Genomic DNA, 18,685 nt, shown 5'->3' with positions numbered 1-18,685 from the left:
TGCGCAGGGGGCTGCATGGTGCAGCACTCGAAGCAGGTTACGGTATCGCTGATATAACACCGTTGTGTTGCTGGTGGCAAGCTTCGGCAGCTAGGCTTAGCACGTGCCAAATGTTAACTTACCTTCTCCAACTTGTTTCAGAACCCATTTTTTAAAAAAACTCACATCTAAAAAGCACTGAACCCGTGCTGATGCAGCAGAAACACAGAAGCCTAATTTTGGTGCCTAGGCTTGAATTTGAGGTTTGTTTGGCAGCAAGGAAGCTTTGCAGTAGGACATGGATTCGGTTTTTGGACAGCGTTGAGAAAAGCTGGAGAGCTGAGGTGCTCAGTCTGTGCAAAAGGATAATTCTAGAAGGCAGGAGCATGATACAAGACTACCTCTTATTTCCGTGTCTTACGTTTTACTGTGCAAAATGTTACCGAAGGGAGTTAGTGTAGGAATTGGTCTGTTTGGGTTGCCTGTTTGTGTACTGCACTGCATGTGATAATGACCCATATGCTCAACCCCTTTTAGACCTGCAGCTGTGTGGCAAACAGATTTATTTCCTGCCTCAGCGATCTCACCTGCATCCTGCCTGCTAATCCGTCCCCTCTGGGGCTGTTCCAGCACTCCAAAGAGGGAGTTAAATTCAGTAAAGATTCAAACCGCAGCTTTTTCTTTTATTTTTTTTTCTTATTATTTTGAATAGCTCTTTCTCCCTTCCCTGATTAAAGTGGCTAGAGGGTGGCATTTGAGAGTCTTTATCAGTGACTGTTTAGAAAAGTAGTCTCCTCCCCTGTGTGTGAAATTGTTGTTGGTTGTTGGTGGTTTTCTCCCTCAGAGAGAAGGGACTTCAGATTTGCTACTAGTTTAAGGTGCTTTAATTGTGGAAGCTTTCCAGTTTCCTAACCTTTAATTTACACTACTTTTAATATGAAGAGGAATGATTTAAAGTATAGAAATTGTACTCGTTCTAAGTTTTGCTCCTCCAAAATGCACTCACAGTGATTCATCTTAGTGGAAAGTTACAAGAAATGCTAATCATAGAAGAATGTGGGACATAATTGTACTGATTTTCTTTTCTCTAAAAGCATGGCCCAGACATGCCGTGGTGAGTTTGTAAGGTCTGTACAGAGGACTTGGTACAGAGTGATGCATCTGAAGCCTGTGATGGCTCCTGGGCTTCTTTTTGCTGATGATACAGCTTCACCAATGGTATAATTGAACCCTTGGGTTAATGCATTTGATCCTGTCTTGATTCCTGTCCTTTTAACCTTCTGCAAGCTGAAAAGATGGCATTCTCATCAGCTGTGAGACAATGATCTCTGCCTTGGTCCTTTCCTCTTGTAGAAACTGGAACACTTGCTACAAGGATGCCAGGGGGCTTGTGCCTTCCTCCAGGGAGCCATTCACAAAGTGGAATCTGGAAAACTACCAGAAAGAGCTGAGGTAAGCATGTAGAACATACACGGCTGCGTGTAGAAGCTGGTCCTTTGATCCCTCGGTGTCAGCCCAAGAGATCTCCTCTTGAGTCGTGCTTGTTGCTGCTGGATTGCTTGCTGCGTAGGGAGACAGATGTAGTGGAATAATGTTTCTAGCTGCGAGAGCAAGGGGTGTTTGTGTAGTGAGGGTTTGATCACTTCCCCATCCAAAGAGCACTGATCTGCATCAGGTCAGTGCTCACGAGGGATTGTAGGTATAAAATTAGTTTAGGAAGGGCACTGGACTCCTAGGAAGGTGTCTCCTTTCCTCCCCCACTTCTGCTGGTCTCTCTTGAAGAACCATTGCAGCAGGGGAGCTAATTTCAGTGCAGCAGAAAAACGCTGCGCAGCCCACACCTTTCTGAGTCTGCTTTACCAGAGAGTGGAGGGGAGAGAAGGATCAGAAAAGGGGAAGAGAAATCTGGTGCGTTTGCCAGCAGACTTCAGTGATTCAGTTAACTGTGTCAGTCAGGGGCAAGGCAAGATTATTTACATTGGCAGGGTGGATGTGAAGCGTTCTGTGCAGCTCTGTAGCTGGTACTGGCTTGGTGGCTCTAGTACTGAGCAGCCACCTCGGGTTAGCTCGAATGGCCTGGCTAAAGTTAAGTGGCCCCACAGTTTTTCACGAGGCCAAGGCTGTGCTGCAGCTCTGGCTTTGCTGCCTCTAGAAGAGAAATTTGGAAGGGGGCAAGAGGACGGTGCAGAGACCAAGCCAGTGTTGTTGCAAACATGTCACCCCTTTTTGGGAAGCCTCTCTGGACCCTCCTGGATACATGGGCACATCTACCAACCCTTCGGGTGCATCTTGTCCCGCAGCTTGTGCCGGGCAGGTCCGGCTCTAAGAAGAGCAGGAGTTAGCTGTGAGTGGAACATGAGGCTCAAAATAACGATTCTGTGCCCAGCGAATGGAGCATGTTAGGAGTTGGGTTTCAATTTTAGCCTGGTGGGCAAAGTATTGAGGGCATAAGGACCACCGTTTATCACTTTGGACTTGGCAGGCTTGAAAGAAACAGCCGTGGGAACCAACCTCCCTCTATCCTAGGGTGGGACAAGGTGAGATGTGGTTTGGGTTGGGTTGTGCACTGTTGTTTTTTTCTTGCCTGTTCCCTCATTGCCCATACGTTGCCGTGACCGCTCATCTCACTCTTGCAATCCCTGCAGGAGGCAGCTGTGCTGCTGAGGAATTACAGGCAGTTGATGAAGAACGTTCTGGAGGACGCACGGCTGGTCCGGCTGCAGCTGGAGGGCGGAGCACTCCTGGCCAGGCTGAGGAAGGAGGAATCTTGTGTCACCCTCACCCATGACTACAGGTGAGCCCCAGCAGGGCGGGAGAAGAGGAGCTGGAGGTGAGCAGAGAGCAGGCAGGGGCAGTCTGTGCACGACCCATCCTTGGCGCAGGCCAGTGTGGTTTCTTGTGTAGCGAGGACTTTTGTTGGAAACAGCAAAAGCGAAGAGCGTAACGAATTGTACGCTTATCCTGGCTGCTCTTTCCCCAGTCCAAAAGTTCATCCCTTCCTGACTGGGTGGGTTCATTTAGACGGTCATTTAAGTTCCTTTTCCAAGCCAAACCAGACTCAGCTCCTATAGTGAGGAGAGGGCTGGATGCTTTGTGCACCCCTAAAGCGCAAAGTCTTACTTGATGATGCCGGTGATCAGCATTCGGGTCCAAGGCGTTATCACGGTGCGATTTGCCAAGGCACTCCTTGTGTAAGGGGATTTCCAAGGACCTTGACTGCGAGGAATGCTTTCTGGCTATAGCAAACGCTGATCTCTTCACACATTGGTGCGGTTTGCACAGCAAATATTCTCTGCCCGTTTGCAGAATTGGTATGAGAAGGGGGGGAATGAGAGAGGCCAGCTGTTTGAAATCCCCGGGGCATTGCACAACTCCTGTTTGTACTGCTAAAACACCTGAAGCCTATCAGCGTGTGAAGGCCTCTGTGCTATGTGCTGTGCAAACAGCAAGGCAGCCCTTGCACCCAGGAGCTTCCAAGCCCCAGCGTGAGATAAGTGCTGGTGTGTGTGGGTACGGCGGGGGCACAGCGGATGGCAGGGCAGCGAGGGACGGCCCCGTGCATCTGCAGCCTTGCCCTCATTAAACTCTCTGTTGCCATCACAAACCGAGAGGTTTAAAGGAGGGAACGGAGCGAAGATAAGAAAACAGCTTGCGGGGTGTCTCACCCGAGTGCAGGGAAAAGAAGGTTTCTCGCTGAAAATCCAACAAGTGGATGATGGTGCAAGTTGCTGCCTGTCGCTGGGAGGCAGGGGTCGGCATTTCGGGGCTGGGTGTGAGGGGAGCCTGGGGACCGGCGGTGTAACCGTTTCGTTTCCCTGCTTGCTGTGACTCCCGCCAGCAGCTCTGGCAGGCCGTGAGGACACTTCTTTTGCTGAAATGCTTAAGTGCTCTTGATGCAATTTCGAGCAGAATTAGGACAATGCAGCCTTTTTATTCCGACGTGGTGTGAGAAGCACACATAATGCAGGTTGTTGTGGTTTGTGTGCGCCTTTTTTCTCTCCCTTTAAAGCTGCTGTGTGTTGATTAAAATTAGAGTCTTCAGAGAATGGGGAGAACATGCTTGCTTTTTATGTTTTGTTTTGTTTTTAAGCTAAACCTGTGTTCTTGTGCAGGGAAATGATCAACTTTGAAACCTGATCTGACAGAGCCCCTAAGGGTAATTTACTGCTTTGATTACCTTAGCGAGGGCAGGGGTGGGACACACACACACAGTGCTTTGATTGCACAGTGTTTGAGCACATGCCGAGGCTGTGTAGTGTGTTCTCTGTTTAATTCAGGTCATATTCATTGCCTACCAGTATGAATGGAGCGTGTATGCTGCAAGTCAGATATACGGGGCTCTGTCCAGCCTGAGGAGCTTAAACGAATGCAGATGGAAAATGTTAGCCTTGTTTTAGGCTGTGGAACAGTTGCAGAACCTAAATTCCATGCGGTGTTTTAAATAAGGAAGTGCCTGCTTGTTGTGTAAGTCAGATGCTCAGGGCAGAGGGCTAAAGATGTTCGCTCTTCACTGCTCCAGGATCCTTGACAACGAGGAGAAAAGCTCCATGGCTTGGCCAGAGAACTCTGCATAAGGCGCTGTTACTTTGAGATCCTCCACAGATTGCACTTGCTCCTTTAGCTCCTCCTGTCCAAATCGCTGTGCAGATGTTAGAGGTTCTGGGCTCTGTTAGCCCTGTAAAGGCTCCTAGGGAGGCTGCCTTAATGAACAGGATCAAAGCAGGGTTGTAACAGAACACAGCAGTTGGCCTGCTAAGCTAGCGTGCAGTGGCTGTTGGTGGATGTGGGTCCTCGATGAGACTTTGGGTGGTGATCTCTGAAAATGGAACAGAACCAGTTGTGGCTGTGCGCTCAGCAGGACCTATTGTATCGCTTTTCTGAACTTGTGAGTTGTAAAATTTTGATCAATGCTGAAGTCTTTAATCCTCCTCCCCCCTCCCAGTACTTGAAATACAAGTATTTACACAAGTGAATTGGTTTTATCCTTCTGAGCCTCCTTAAGGCTTTTGTTAATCACATCACTTTTTTTCAGTTTTTTCTTTTCCCTTGGGTTGCAAAAACCTGATAAAGCAAAGAGTCACAACGGCCCAGACGTCTTAGTCTGAAGTTGTGAGGCCAGCTCTGAACAGGTAACTGTCAAAATATGCAAGAATTGCATGTAAGTAGAGGCAATTTTTTTAAGAGCAGGAGTTTTCTGCAGTCTTCGCTTCAATTAGTTAAAATATGCCAACCAGAAGTACAGAGCTAATAATAAAAAACATGATTTTTCTGAAGAGGCATGGAGGGGAAGGACAAGCCCAGCTATACTATCGCCTGGGATTGAGGAAGCAAGAGACCTGCTTGCTGCTTTGTAGGGGGTGTGTTCTGCCAGCTCTTGAGGCTGACTTTCCTGCTAGCTTGTAGCTTTGCATGGCAAAAAGAAAATCCTGAAGTGGTAAGAACAGAGAGGTACAAAGCAGTCGGAAACCATTTAACCGATGTTTTACTGCAGGTTGGAAATAGTGTCCTAAAATAGGCAAGGAAGCAGGCTCCTGCTCTGTGCAGCCGGTTGCTATCTGCTGAATACCTTTTGGATGCACGTAGCAAACAAACCTGGCTCTGGTCATTCTTCAGTAATGAAACTTCTCCCTAGAGGTTGCTTTTGGCATCTTTCCCTGCTCTGCCCTCCTAGAGAGCCAAGATGCCCTTTGGAGTGTTTGGTGACACAGAGCGGTGGGACCTTGTTGCTGGTCACGTCTGACCCGGGCTTCGGGAGGGTTTGCTGAACCAGCGACGTGGCTTCTTTCCTGCGGAGATTGAACTCATCGCATCAGGTCATGCAGGGGAGGTGTGTCACAGTACATTCATTTGCTTCTCAGACAGATGCTTTAAGAGCCTCCAAGAACCCCTCGTGGATGGTCCCCTCCTGAGAGGTGCTGCAGCACCAGAGCGGTGGCTTTGGCTGGTAACTGCTCTCTGTTCGCGGTGTGAGCTGACCTGGAGTCCCCGCGCTCTTTCTCACCAAGTAGAGCTGTAAAAGAGAGCCTTGCTCACCAGCTGCTGGCCCGCAGAGGGAAAGGCAGACCTCTCTGAGCAGTCTTTCTGGATTCCAGCCTGTCCCCATCTTAACAGAGTCTTACAAGACCCTCCATGGTGCTGTGAGAGATGCTGAATGTCCGCGCTTGTAACCAAAAGCCTGGCTTCTGTTCTCAGCTGGAGCCACGAATGCTGCGGTCGGTGCAGGCTTCCTGCGGGTGTTGTGCCGAGCTGAGTTCCTGGGGAGCCACCGAGGAGCTGTTAGCAGAGCACGATTCCTGCAGGCAACCCATCGCAGGACTATGGGATGTGGTGTGCCCAGCTGGTCCCACACTGCTGTCCCACCTCCAGGAAGACCAGGCTGAACCTGGCGAGGTGAGGGTGTGGTACCGGTGAGCCTGAATCCTTGGGGTGCTTCCTTAAGTGCTATAATGATAGTTGCAGCATGGGCCGGCCGCCTCAAGGTGCGGGTGGACTGCTGAAGCCAGCATTGCCACTTATTTATTGGTAGAGGGGCTGGCAGGGTTTAAACACAGCATATTTGCTGTCGCACCAGCTGCTGCGCTGAAGGCTCAGTGCTTCTTGAGGGCTGTTAGCACAGGAGTTGAAAGTGTTCCAGGTTTTGCTGTGCCAGCCTTTCTGGGGATTGAAATGCCAAGCCATTAGCCTGGCTGAAGTTCCTGTTTGGTGAGCGTGGACAAATGCCACGAAGACATCCACCACTTTAGTGCTGTTAATATATTTTTTTATTATTATTATTTTTGGACAGGAAGTCTTTAATGAACTCAGTCTTTTTGGTAAGTTTTGTAGGGCTGGCTGGCAGGTGTGTCTTTGGCTTTGGGACATCTAGAGCGTTGATCAACCACCCTGTGGCTTGGAGACAACTCACCACGCCAGCTGTAGAAGGCGTACCAATGCATTGCTTACTTTGGGGTGGATTTTGAAGATTCCTCTGACACTTCCATCGTAAGCCTTGAGAAGCTGCCAAAAGCCGGGCAGCAGCAGTGGGAGCTCTTACTAAGGCGAGGCATCAGTGCGGGGACCGGGCAGTGAGGCAGAAGCTTCTACCCCTGTCTTCAGCCAGACGTTTTTCCACTGTTGTTCTCATTCTTGCCGCTCTTCTGGCGTAGCCAGGAGCTGGGAATGTCTGCCAAGGTGAGGTGTCCAGTGACGCCTTTCGTCCTCTCGATATGCCGTGAGTCAGAAGTGGAGGAAAGAAAATACAAACATTTTTTTATTAATGTAAAGGTGCCTGCATTATACTAGTCAAACCAGAATCCGCCTGGTGCGTGGCTCTGCCAGCAAACCTGCAGTTAGCATGGCCCAGGAGTGGAGTCACATCACGTTCTGCCTGCTGGTGGGCAAGGTGGCCACAAGAGTAGATGTGAGAGCTGGAAAAAAAGAGGAAAACCTCAGATGGTAAAAGCATGACCAGGTTGGGTGCTGGGCTCTGTGCAGCACGGAACCAGAAAAATCATAATCTCTTCCCCCAAGCTTCTCATCTGAAAAGAATTTGTGCTTGCAAGCTGTGAATAAACAGCTTATAAATAGATGGAGGAGTGAAGCCTCCTTTTGTTTGCGAAGGCAGTGTAGTTAGCCTCTGTGCTTTGAGGGTGGAGTGGGGAGAGCCAAGAGCTGGTTCTGTCGGCTGGCTATTTTTAGTGTGGCTCGGTGATCTGGATGGGAGCCCTGGGTGGGGACCTGGGCTGAGCAGAGGTACTGGGCAGCGTGGAGCAGGCAGGCTTCCTGAGCAGCAGCTGCCGGGTTCCCGATGCTAAGCCTGACTTGATTACAGCAACAGAGGCTGACCGTACAGCTAACGCCGCACTTGTGCCTGCCTGCGAAGGATCCTAGGCTGCCTTGAGCATGCACTAGCAACGCTCGCTTGGGTCTGGCTGTCCCCGCGTGGCTGGGGCACTCAGTCTCAGTGCCCTGTGTTTTCTCATCCACTGGTTGAGACAGGGAAGCAGTTCCAGTTAAGTGGTGACAGAGCCAGACCTGCGTCATCTGGGCTGTGGAGAAGCCCTGCAGTGGTTCCTGTCACCCAGCCTGGTTTTGCAGAGATCAGTGAATAGAAACTTCAAATCTTACGCAGTTTCAAAGAGATTTTTTTCCAGGTTTGGAAGGATGTAAGGAGCAGCTGGAACAGCTAACCAAGAGATGTGATCAGGTCTTTGCTCCGCCTGAGGCCTTTGAAATTAAGATTTAGATGTTCCTTCACACTCCATATGAGAGTGCAACCACAGCCTGTGCTGCAAATAGGATCATCCTGCTCCTCTGCACTGGTCTTCCCGTTCTGAATGTCTGCTTGAGAGATGCATGCAGCAGTGAGGCACAAAGTCTGTGTGAAGTTGTTGAAGCCATGTCCAGCAGATGTAGGGTTTTCTGCTGTCGATGAAGCAGTGGCTTACAGCTGTGTGGTGCTGCAGGGGCTCATGTCTGTGGGGCTTTGGCGAGACTCCTGTGGGAAGCAGCTCCTGGGATGCTCCAAGACAGTTGACCCTGGGAGCTTTGGGTACCTTTCCTGCTACCACTTTTCCACAGTGCACGCCCCGACGTGCTCTGCGAGATGCACCTTTCAATGGTAAACGTATTTTGCATATTTCTTCTGGGAGCCTAATCCTAAAACCTTCATCTTTAGGTTCAAATAAACTCTCAGTGTACCTTGAAGTGAGATGAAAAACCGTGCTTAAATCCTGGCCTCAAAGTTTGGCAGCTTTCTGCCACGAGACGCCTCTGCGCTGTTGCTGGTGACGCAGAAGATGCTGACAAACACAAAACCTCTGGCCCTCAGCAGTGCATGGGTGGCAGCGCTCTTCCATGTCCGTGTTTGTTTGTGTCAGGCAGAGGGAGGAGCGCTCGGCGACATTTCTATCCAAACACATGCCGTGCTGCTTGGTATTCATTTTCTTTACAGTCTAACCTGTTCCCTGTGTTTGCGTGGTGGTTTTAGCCTGGCAAAAAGCACTTACGCTCGCATTAAACAAACCTTGTTGCTCTGCACATAAAGGAGCGTGGAGCCGTTGTCGTTCTGGGTGTGCGAAGTGCTGTGTGGAGCCTCTCGTGGCACTTGCAGGGAGGTATAAGATCGCAGAGCTCTTCTTAGGTAAGTTTTTGTTGTTCTTTGAGGCTTTTCGTGAGATGATCCCTCTCAGCTTCCCCTCTGCTGTTCGTTTTCTACTGCATTACGTCCTGAATCTTCCTGGATTCACTGGGACTTTACCCAGAAGACTACTGTTTCGCTTGTTCCTGTTTGCGATCTTTGTCATGCCAACAGGGCATTAGCTAATTAATGACATGCTGTGAGGCTTTTTATCTGTTTAAAAATATTACGGAAAAAATTGCAAAAAGTTTCCAGTATAGGATGTTAGCTGGACTGCCCGAAGTTCCTGGCTCAGCCCACACCATTCCACAAGCACCGCGTTTTATGCAGCTGAGTTGGGGTGGCTGTTTCTGCTGCCGGGGTGGTTAATAGCACAGTCACTTCTACGACCTGTATGGTAAAGATTGGGAGCGTGTAAAAGGAGGATGTGTCAGGGACACAGGTATGTGGCTCGCAGTGGGTATATAGATTTGAGCAGAGCGTCTTGAAGCCCTTGAGGTCCTAGCTCCAGGAGCACAGCCATTACACTAGCGCAGCCGTCCTAGAGTATACATATTACTAGGTTAGCGTACATGGGATGAGGTTTGGAGGTAAGAGTTTTTTCAAGCTGGTAGAAGACCACAGCTGCAAGCATGGTGGTCCCAGAACACTGTGGCCGTGTCCTGTCACAGGCTCCACTGGGGGGTGAGCTGCCCCTGTAAGTTGGTTCTTTGTTGGCTTTTTGTTGAGTTTCTTCCGGTCAGGTTTGTAGATGGTACTGGGATTTACAATCAAGCAGTCTGAACACAGTTTGATTGCGACTGAATGCAAGTCAGGCCGGGAAAAGAATCCGAGGTAGCAGTTTGTGACCACACCTGGATACTTAACCTGTGTGCTTCAATCCCACTGCTCTGGAGGGACTTCAGAGGATATTTCTGCTGCAAACACATTTAACCAAACTGTGCTCCAGAGAGGGCTCTCGGCAGTTATGGGCTGCAGCGTGTTGCATTAATTGGTTGAGTTGTTCCCAGTGCACGTGCTGGTCAGGGAGCCTGGTGAGGAGGGTTTTGGTTGGGTCTGTGGTCTCAGCGATCCGCTGTTCCCACCACGATCAGCAAGCATCCCACAGGCAGCCCTGAGCTTGGTGTTTGACCGCCGTGCCCTTCTAAGGACACTTCGGGGTTCTGAACGCTGCACCCAGCTGCTCAAGTACCTTTATTAGGTAACTAAAACCACCGTGACTATTTGGGTGCTGCAGACAATAATTACAGTTTATTTAGCAATACCTGCATTAGCTTCACGATGGCTTGTCCAAATTTTAACCTCAGCTGCTTGCGAACTTTTCAGCCTGACAAGCAGGAATTTGCCTTTGAGGTTGACCTCATTTTATGGGATGATTACGAATATGGCAGTCGGGTAGGTTGCTACCAGGATGCATTAATGGCCAAGAAAGTCTCTAATGCATTTCTGTTGCTGCAAAACACCCCTCAGGCGTACAAGACTTTCCCTGCGAAGCCGGAAGAATTTCTTCCTGAAGCGTTGTTCAGGATGCGCAAATGACTGGTAGGCCAGGTATCAGCACAGGTGATCTGGGCGATGTCCTTCAACCAAGTCGTCCTTTAAATGTCCTGGCTGCCAGATCCTACTCCTGTTCTTCCAAAGCCTGTGGAAACATCCACTAGGAAAGTTCAGCACCAGGAGTGGAAGACTAGATGAAGGTAATAGTGTAACGTCTGGCCGTGTTTCCTGTAAATTACAGAGATCAGGGGTATCTGATTTTCCTGGGAAAGCTAGCTGGAGGAAATCTGCCTAACCGCCATGCAGCACACTAACAGAAGGCAGCGTGTCTGTGCTCCTTCCATCCACAACTTTTTGCCATTTTAAAATTGACCAAGGTTAGTCAGAGGATGTGTTCTGGTTTTAGCCCTCCATCTAGGTTGGTTCCTCTCTTGGTCAGAGCCGTTTGTCAAGGGGCAGAGAGCTGCAGAGCAGCGATGGGTCTGCTGCTTCCCTCCCCGCCCTCTCTATTTGCAGCTGGCAGGCACGGCTCCTGCAGCACCTGCTTTTACAAGCCTGCTGGATGCCTTGTCTGTGGCCGCGTGTTTCTGTAAACAAACCAGGTATTTTGCTTAGAAAACTGAAGTGTAACTCTCCAAGGCTAGCTTTTTTGAAGGATGGATTCAGACAGAAATGGTCTTTCTAAATTATAGGTTTAAAATTACCCTGCCATTATACAACAGCTTGGCACTCCTCCAGAAAACTGAAGATGTTTGGAGTCTTTTCCACTGAAACGATAATTACCCAATGAAAACAGGATTTGGGGAAACATAAACTGACATCAAGCTACTCCTTTTTGCTATAAATTATATTGAATCTGCACTATTGCAAAATTACTTTGGATGATTTGACCATGGAAGAATGCAGTGAAAGACTCTTATTACCGCACTCACATGTACAGGGAGACTGCAGTGCATCCAAACATACCCCAGCTTAGACAAGACTTTCCACTGACTTCAAACAACTCTCTGCTTTTCTTCCTCAGAGTTGCTCAGGCCACTATTAAAATATCTTTAAGGTGCTTAACATCCCTGTGTTTCCATTTGTGTGGCAGGACAGAAGCCGCTTTTGGTCCTTCGACCACATTTTCAATACTTGTTTGAAGCATTTGAAAGTATCAGTACTCCAAGCTGCCTTGAAAGCAGTGAAGGGCAGGAATGGAAAAACTCTGTCTGTGTCTGAAAAAGAAATAGCTGCATATGCAAGGTATAATTTTGCTGCGCAGCTCCTTGTTGCAAGATATTGTTGAGTTTATTGGGGCTCTAGAAGTGATTTAGGAAGGAAATTAGAAAGTGTATCAGCAAATGGGTGGAAATGAGTACGTAGGTAAAAAGATGGACAGAGATCTGGGATAACGTGCGCGGTGCTAAAGGATACTTTCTGCGAGAGCTGGAAGTGCTTAAGGGAATCCAAAAAAACCCAAACTTTCCCATCAGCTGTAATTCTTTGTTTGCCTCGGTTTGCATACCTACTGCATATGACAGGGGGAAAGGGTTGTGCTTGCCTCTGTGTAAAAGAGTACGAGATGGATGTTAGGCAGAGCCTGTCGGGCAGCTGAAAGTGAACTGTCAAGAGCTGACAACGTATGAATGGAGTTACCTTGGAGATGCAACGGAAGACCAACAACTAGACGTTGAGGATTTAATGAATGCCTGCCAAGCGAGGCAGAACGTGTGAGAACAGCGCCGCTAGACCTGCCAACAAAGGATGGAGGCGCTGGGGTGCTCGGCAGAGGAGGAGGAGGGATGGTGCGAGGCTGCACCCGAAGGTGCCTCACCTCTCGGGCCGAGGCTGGAGGTGCCTTTTGGAAGGGTTTTTTCTGGATGCCTTGCGTGCTGTTGCTCAGCAGAGCTCTGGCAGGAGCGAGAGAAGGGGCAGCTTCAGGGAGTTGTATCGTGCTCCAGGTGTATCAGTAGCCTGCTGCAAGGACTCACAGAAAACAACATGACTTACATGACAACGGTAAGAATTTTAGATAGCAATATATACCCTGAACAGCCTGACTTACAAAGGAAAGTGAGCTCATTTCGAGCCCTCTTAACCTGAGATGAATTCTCTGTCCAGTTCCTGATTATAGTGTAAGCTCCCAAGTGCATCTTTAATCTGACTTTACGCGAGTTTGAGAGGTCTGTGGATCAGTAAAGCAGAGCTTTTCCTTGTGTGGAAACCGAATGTCATTGCTAGTAGCATTAATACTACTGAATCTGCTGAACTAACGAAAAGGTGGCTGAGTATCTGCAGATCTTGGACGTGCTGTCACATGTGTCAGGATGTGGGTTGCACTGGGTGGTTCAGAGGGCTCGCTCCTTGCTTCTGACTTTGAAGCCCCAGCTTGGTTCTTCCCTACGGCCTCCTGCAAACCCAAGGAAGGCTTGGCCTCAATGAGATCTTCAGAGCCTGGCTCTTTCTGGTATTGCCAACGATCTGGGGTAGTTTCTGCAGTTGTGTCTAGGAAGGTGCATGTGGCCAGGAGAGCACAGGTGTCTGCAATGTGTTGCTTCAGTCCTTCAGCTCTGCAGCCAGCAAGTCCCCGGAGCCCCTTCTCTTCTCCAGTCTCAGGCTCCCTGGGGCCAGCAGCGGGATTTTGTTGCTGCATTTGTGAACCTGCCTTTCCCTGCAGTGGTTCACGGGTCGTGAGGCCAATACTGGTCTCAAGTGCGCTCCAACAGGCTCGTCTCACCTGCGGTGACATGGTGCGTTCACCTCTGCACACAGGGAGCTTTTGGGAGGCATGTTCCTGTTTAAAAAGCAAAACAACAACACCATAAAAACAGCCAACAGCTAAACAACAGGTTGTGTGTTTTTTTTTTTTTTTAATAGCTTCCTATCCCTCTGTCTGTGTATTTCCCACAGTCACAGCGTTGTCCTCAGAGGAGCGTCTGTAGGTGCTGCTGGGGAAGGTGCCGTCTGCCGCGTGGGAGCCCGCAGCATTCGGGGCCCTGCAGCCCAGGTTGTGACCGACTCCTCTCAGGGGAAATCGCAGGAAGCCAGTGAGGGGAGAGCAGGACAAACCATGTCCTATTTCCTCCATCAGGTGTGGGAAGGAGTGGCACGGGGCTTCCTGGCTCCCTTCCCCTATATCGGGTTATGGCCAGTGCTAGGTCGGGCTGTGCAAAAGCTGGAACTTGTTTTGAGTTGCTGCGTCGGAAGGTTGCCATCCTGCAATATCTCGTTAAATACTGAAACCATCCATGTTTTCATCGTGGATTTTGGGGTGGGGGGGGGTGTTTGCACACCCCCTGCCCTTACAGAAGAGTAGCAGATCGATCTAGCTTGTCGCCGAGTGCCACCAAAGTAGCATCAGCACCAAAGCGATCTCTCTGGAAGCTCAGAGAAAGGCTGGAAAAACATTTTGTGTCACGAGCGAGCAGTCGCCGTGCTTGCATTTAGCAGCCTGCAAAGCCTGACGTTGCAGGTGCCAGCGGGGGGAGAGCACTCGGTATGTAAGCTGCTTTCCTCCTGCCAGCAGGGACTTCAGGCCCGTGGGAGTGAGACCGAAGGTGTCTGCCTGTCTGGCAATCAATATTGTATTTTGCTGGAGCCTTATTCAGAAACCAGGGCCTAGCATTAATGCAGTTGCCAAATACAACTTCCAGCGATCTTCCGAGCTGTTTCTCATTAGCTCTCCTTGCTGTGTCGCTGCTGCTGGTGGGACCTTGCCATCAGAGCCTGCTCCGTAAACAAACTTCCCAGAGCTCAGCTCGGACAGTGGTTATGGCTCCGCTGCTGCAAGTCTCCTGGGTCGGATCTGGGTCTGTCCTTAGGAAAAGATTGCAAAACAGAAGGCTAATATCGTCACTGTTTGTTTACGGGTGGTTTTGGGAAACACAGAAGCAGCCTTACAGCTTGTATCTTTCCGTTGAAGCTTGCAGACACGCTGTAGAGAACCTGTCTCCTCCGCGCTGCAGTAGCACTGATCTTAGTCCAGAAACAATTTGTTTTTTTGGCTGCACTTTGGAGAAATTCATTCAGTCTAATGGCATTTTGCAGAGGAAAAACAAAAGAGTCTAAGAGCCTGAGGTTTGGGAAGTTGGCTGCTGCACGTCGGGTGGAATTCTGAATGGAAAAATCTTGTGGATTTCTGCTATGCAGAGATAGTTGTCCAGGCCGCTGCACTGCCTCATGGCAAGCACTAGCTGAAAGCTGCAGGGTGGCTGTGACTAAGTTCAGCTGCGTCTCGCAGGTTCAAGGTGCCTACAACCTAAGACAGAAATAACCCCGAATGCTGAATTGCACGTATTAATTTCCATTAGCAAAGCTTTCACAATTTTATTAGCTATCTCCGTTTCACAAGTGCTTTGGATAACTTTAATAACATGACTAAAAACAGCCATGCTCTTGTAAGCCAGATAGTTGCAAGGCAATTGCAATATGAAAGCGGGCTTAGGGTGAGTACAGGAGGCACTTAGTGCTGAAGGAAGCTGTAGGACGTTGTAGGTGCCCATTGAGTCATTATTGGTAAAAGGAAGGGAAATGCAGAAGCAGAAGAAGTGTGGGAAGCTCAGGGACACACAGAATAAGCTTGAATGTCCGTCTGGCTCCTGGATCCTGGCTGTAGTTCACCCAGACCTGTGCTGGAGAGGCGCTCCACGCGCCCAAGAGGAACTTGATGAGGTTCATCGCCTCGCCAGGGCTGAAGCAGGTGCTCGGTCCCTGGCTTCAGCATCCAGGAGTGCCTGCATCCCTCTGTCCCTGCCCACGTGCACTTTGCAGCCAGGCTGGCCAGGAGGCTGCTGCTTGGTGTTGCCTGCTGGGCTCTGGTCAGCACGGCGTGCTGTGGAAGACGGGGAGCTCTGCTTTGTCTTCGGATCTTTCCGGCACATGCCCTCGGCGCTGGGGTGCTGCACACCTGGTGGTTTTGTTTGGCTAGCGAAAGGTCCTGAGAGCGAGTGGGGTGTCAGGAGAGATTTCCTTCCTAGTGTTTGCTTATTTACTTATTTAAATTAAATTTAAAAGGTGCTTTTAGAAACCGAAACTGCCGAGCCTGTGTTTTGTGAAAGCCCATTGATGCGATAATCCGTGCTTACGAAGAGCTGAGTATCCTTTCCGAAAGCGTGACAAGCACAGCCAAGTGTCGCAAGGCACCTGGCTGGGAGGAGGTGCCCTCGTCCTTCCCGCCAGGTCGTCTGCGCTGGGATCGCCGAGCGGTGAATCACGGGGATCGTGCAGGGAGCAGCGTGATTTTCCCTTCTGCTCTCCATATGAAGATGGCCATTACTGGTCCCGCTGGGAGGACGACTGAAGCGCTGCCTTCAGCCAAGTCGTGTTTGCATGAAGTGCTGGGGGAAAGACCTAATGCAAAACCCCTGACCACACTTGTGTCCCCTTCCAGGGACGCGCTGGATGCTGCTGGTGTGCTTTATAATCGAGTTGATGAGGGCGTTCACCGACTGGTGATGCTGTCAAACAAACGCATCCAGGAGCTGGAGCTGGTGATGGAGTTTGAGAAAGTGGAAGAATGTTTTAAGGAGGTAAGGCCTGTGTGTCGGTTCCTGTGACTGCCTGCTGCCACCCTCTGACTGTGTGTCCCACAGCAGGTACTGGGCCTGTTGGTCCATGCTGTGAAGGTGTAGAACAATGCCCGTAGACCCTCTTAAAGAACACCTGAACAACCGAGCACAAGAATTCGGGATAGATTTTCAGATGTGCTGAGAACCAAGTCACTGTTTGCCTGGCGTCTTCTGATGCCAGGTAAAAGTTTCCTGGCCGCTGTCTAGGCGTGGATCAGTCAAATCCCACAAACAGCTGTGAGGTTTTCATCTGACTTGATGCCTCCATCCTGCTGCCAAATGAGCCACATCTCATACCCTGCGCTAGCTGCCCATCCCTGCTGTGCACCCTGGTGTTGGTTCTGTGCAGCGCTCAGGTCCCTGCTACCTGCTAAGACCCAGGCACTCCCCTGTCACCTCTGGGTGCAGCCCCTCCGTGCAGTCTCCAGGCAGGGGAACATCCTCTTGTCCGAAGCCCAAGAGCTGTGCTCAACGCCCCTAGCTCCTGCAGGTCTGTGGGAGCTTAAACTTCCCTTCTTGTGGTGCTCATCAAAACTCTTTACAGCCGTGGGATAATGGAAGTAAACAGGCATTGATTTTTCAGAAGGACCTTAGAAACTTCAAGCCAGGTAGATGAAGAAACTTAAGCTGTAAAATATTTCAGGTTCTTTGAGTGTCCTACAGGATCTAATCAAATCTTTCAGTGTTGCAGATCTTTGCTCCCCAGGCCTGAGCTGTACCTATAGCTTTTGGAGTCCCGTAGTCACCTTTGCTGTAACTCACCACCACCACGTGTTTTATATATCGCTTGCATGTATGTGTGTGTATTGTATGTACACACACACACACACGAGTTTGCTTGAAGGACTGTGTGCTGCTTGGAGCTCATCTTATAAACCTGTGTCCTTAAAGATCAGTGCTAGGACCCAGTTCTCCATTGTCCTTCTAGGATTCTGGGCTCTTCTCTAGAGAGAACCGGATTTGCAAAGGAGGCTGTAGCCTACCTGTTTTCACAGGCCAAGGTGGATCCAAGAGTTTAATGACTTTCCCATTTGGAGGTAGACGCTCAGGCGCCATGCCCTGTGTGTTCAGGACAAGTGTGATGCAAGAACCTAGTAAAGACTCCCTTAAACGTGCAGGTTCCTAATACTGAACAAACAAACAAAAAGGCACAAAGGCAGTTTACCTGCCTCTTCCTTCTTTATGCTGTTTGTTTTTTTTTTTTTTTTGATTGAATCAAGGAAATGGACTGCTCCCAGCTTGCTTTCCTTGCAATTCGCTGGTGATGCTGGGCAGCACTGCTGGCAGCAGCTTCTCCTGCTTTTAAGCCTGCCCAGGAGCACTAGGCAGCAGCAGCGTGCCCCTCTGTACTGTGTGTCCTGACCTGCCCCCATCTCCTCCTCGTGCTGGTGGGCTTGCTCGGTGGGCACAGACCCTTCCCAGTTCAGAAGAAAAGGAATTCATCTCTGAATGTGGGCTGAGCTGGGATATGGATTTAGATGACCCAGGAAGCTGATCTGACCCTGCAGGTGCAGCTGTTCCTGAAGCATTGCAGACGAGCTTGCAAGCCTGTTCTTAAAACCCTTCACTGATGGAGATGAAAGTGTTATCCTGCTGGAGTTCTGTGTCTGCTTTGCTTTTAGGACCAGGTTGTTCATCCTCTTCCCATGTTTGAGGATTCAGGCTTATTGTAACTGGCGGTGATGGGGCTCTGTCGAGGAACCTGCAGCATCCGCACTGCAGCAGGGGCAGCGTGGTGAGCTCCCTTCAGAAAGCCGGTATCTGAGAGTCCCAGGGAACCGTGGAACATTGCAGGTGGTGAGAATCTGTCAGCGTGTTCGCATTGACATAGCTCATGGGCTGCCAGGCAGAAAAGGGAAGTGGTATAGGAAATCTGGCAGCAGGGAGATTTTATCCCACTTGGGGGTAACAATAATAGGAATATCAGGTCAGCCTGCAGGTTGCAGAGCTTGCGTTAGACCATGGCTCACCCGAAACAGAGCCCAAGCAGCTACTTGCCCTGTTTATGCCTAAGGCTGTGTGAGCAATAGCAGAACTTCACAATTACAAAGTAACCTGAAGTGGAAAATCTCCAAGCAGGAGCCTCCACTGAAATGCCAGGATAGGGGAGAAGTGTACATGCACATTCTTTCCAGTAATGAAATGACCAGCGTTATGAGAGCAATTCCCTGTTCTTTCCACATAAAGGCCTGCCTTGGTGAGTAAGTAGCACAGAGTGACTAATAGTGGAGCTTTTCCCTTTTCTCCTAGGTCAGCAGTTGGATCGAGAATGTTGGCAGGAAAAGGCTAAAGGAGATGATCAACCTGGACGATTCTTTGGAGATGCTGCTTCAAGCACAGAAGCAGTTCAGGGAGTTTGATCTTGTTGCCAGCGTAAGTGTTGCCTGATTGGAAAAAAAATATTCTCCAGAGTCTGAGCTGGCAGCATGTTTGCATGCTCAGCCAAAGCCACGATGCTAAGGTGGCACTGGTAGAGAGTTCATTGCTAAGCTGTTCGTCTCATCCCTTTACACTGCCCAGCTTCCCTGCTCTCCTCAGGAAG

At 49.7% G+C, this 18,685-nt stretch overlaps 1 protein-coding gene across 2 annotated transcripts in view; it reads left to right on the top strand.

The window, feature by feature from the left end:
• The window catches only part of PLEKHG4 (pleckstrin homology and RhoGEF domain containing G4), an 88,270-nt gene that overhangs the window by 41,536 nt on the left and 28,049 nt on the right, over positions 1–18,685 (top strand). For both annotated transcript variants that reach the window (XM_035543800.2, XM_035543799.2), the window contains exons 9-12: positions 1,333–1,431; positions 2,625–2,773; positions 15,966–16,104; positions 18,394–18,516. In XM_035543800.2, coding sequence (XP_035399693.1) covers positions 1,333–1,431; positions 2,625–2,773; positions 15,966–16,104; positions 18,394–18,516 — 510 coding nt within the window. The remainder of the gene's footprint in view (positions 1–1,332; positions 1,432–2,624; positions 2,774–15,965; positions 16,105–18,393; positions 18,517–18,685) is intronic.

The sequence above is a fragment of the Cygnus atratus genome, chromosome 12 (genome assembly GCF_013377495.2).
Source record: "Cygnus atratus isolate AKBS03 ecotype Queensland, Australia chromosome 12, CAtr_DNAZoo_HiC_assembly, whole genome shotgun sequence".
Taxonomy (NCBI): Eukaryota; Metazoa; Chordata; class Aves; order Anseriformes; family Anatidae; genus Cygnus; species Cygnus atratus.
Note: the sequence above shows the minus strand (reverse complement) of the source record. Positions and strands in the feature narration are given on the sequence as shown.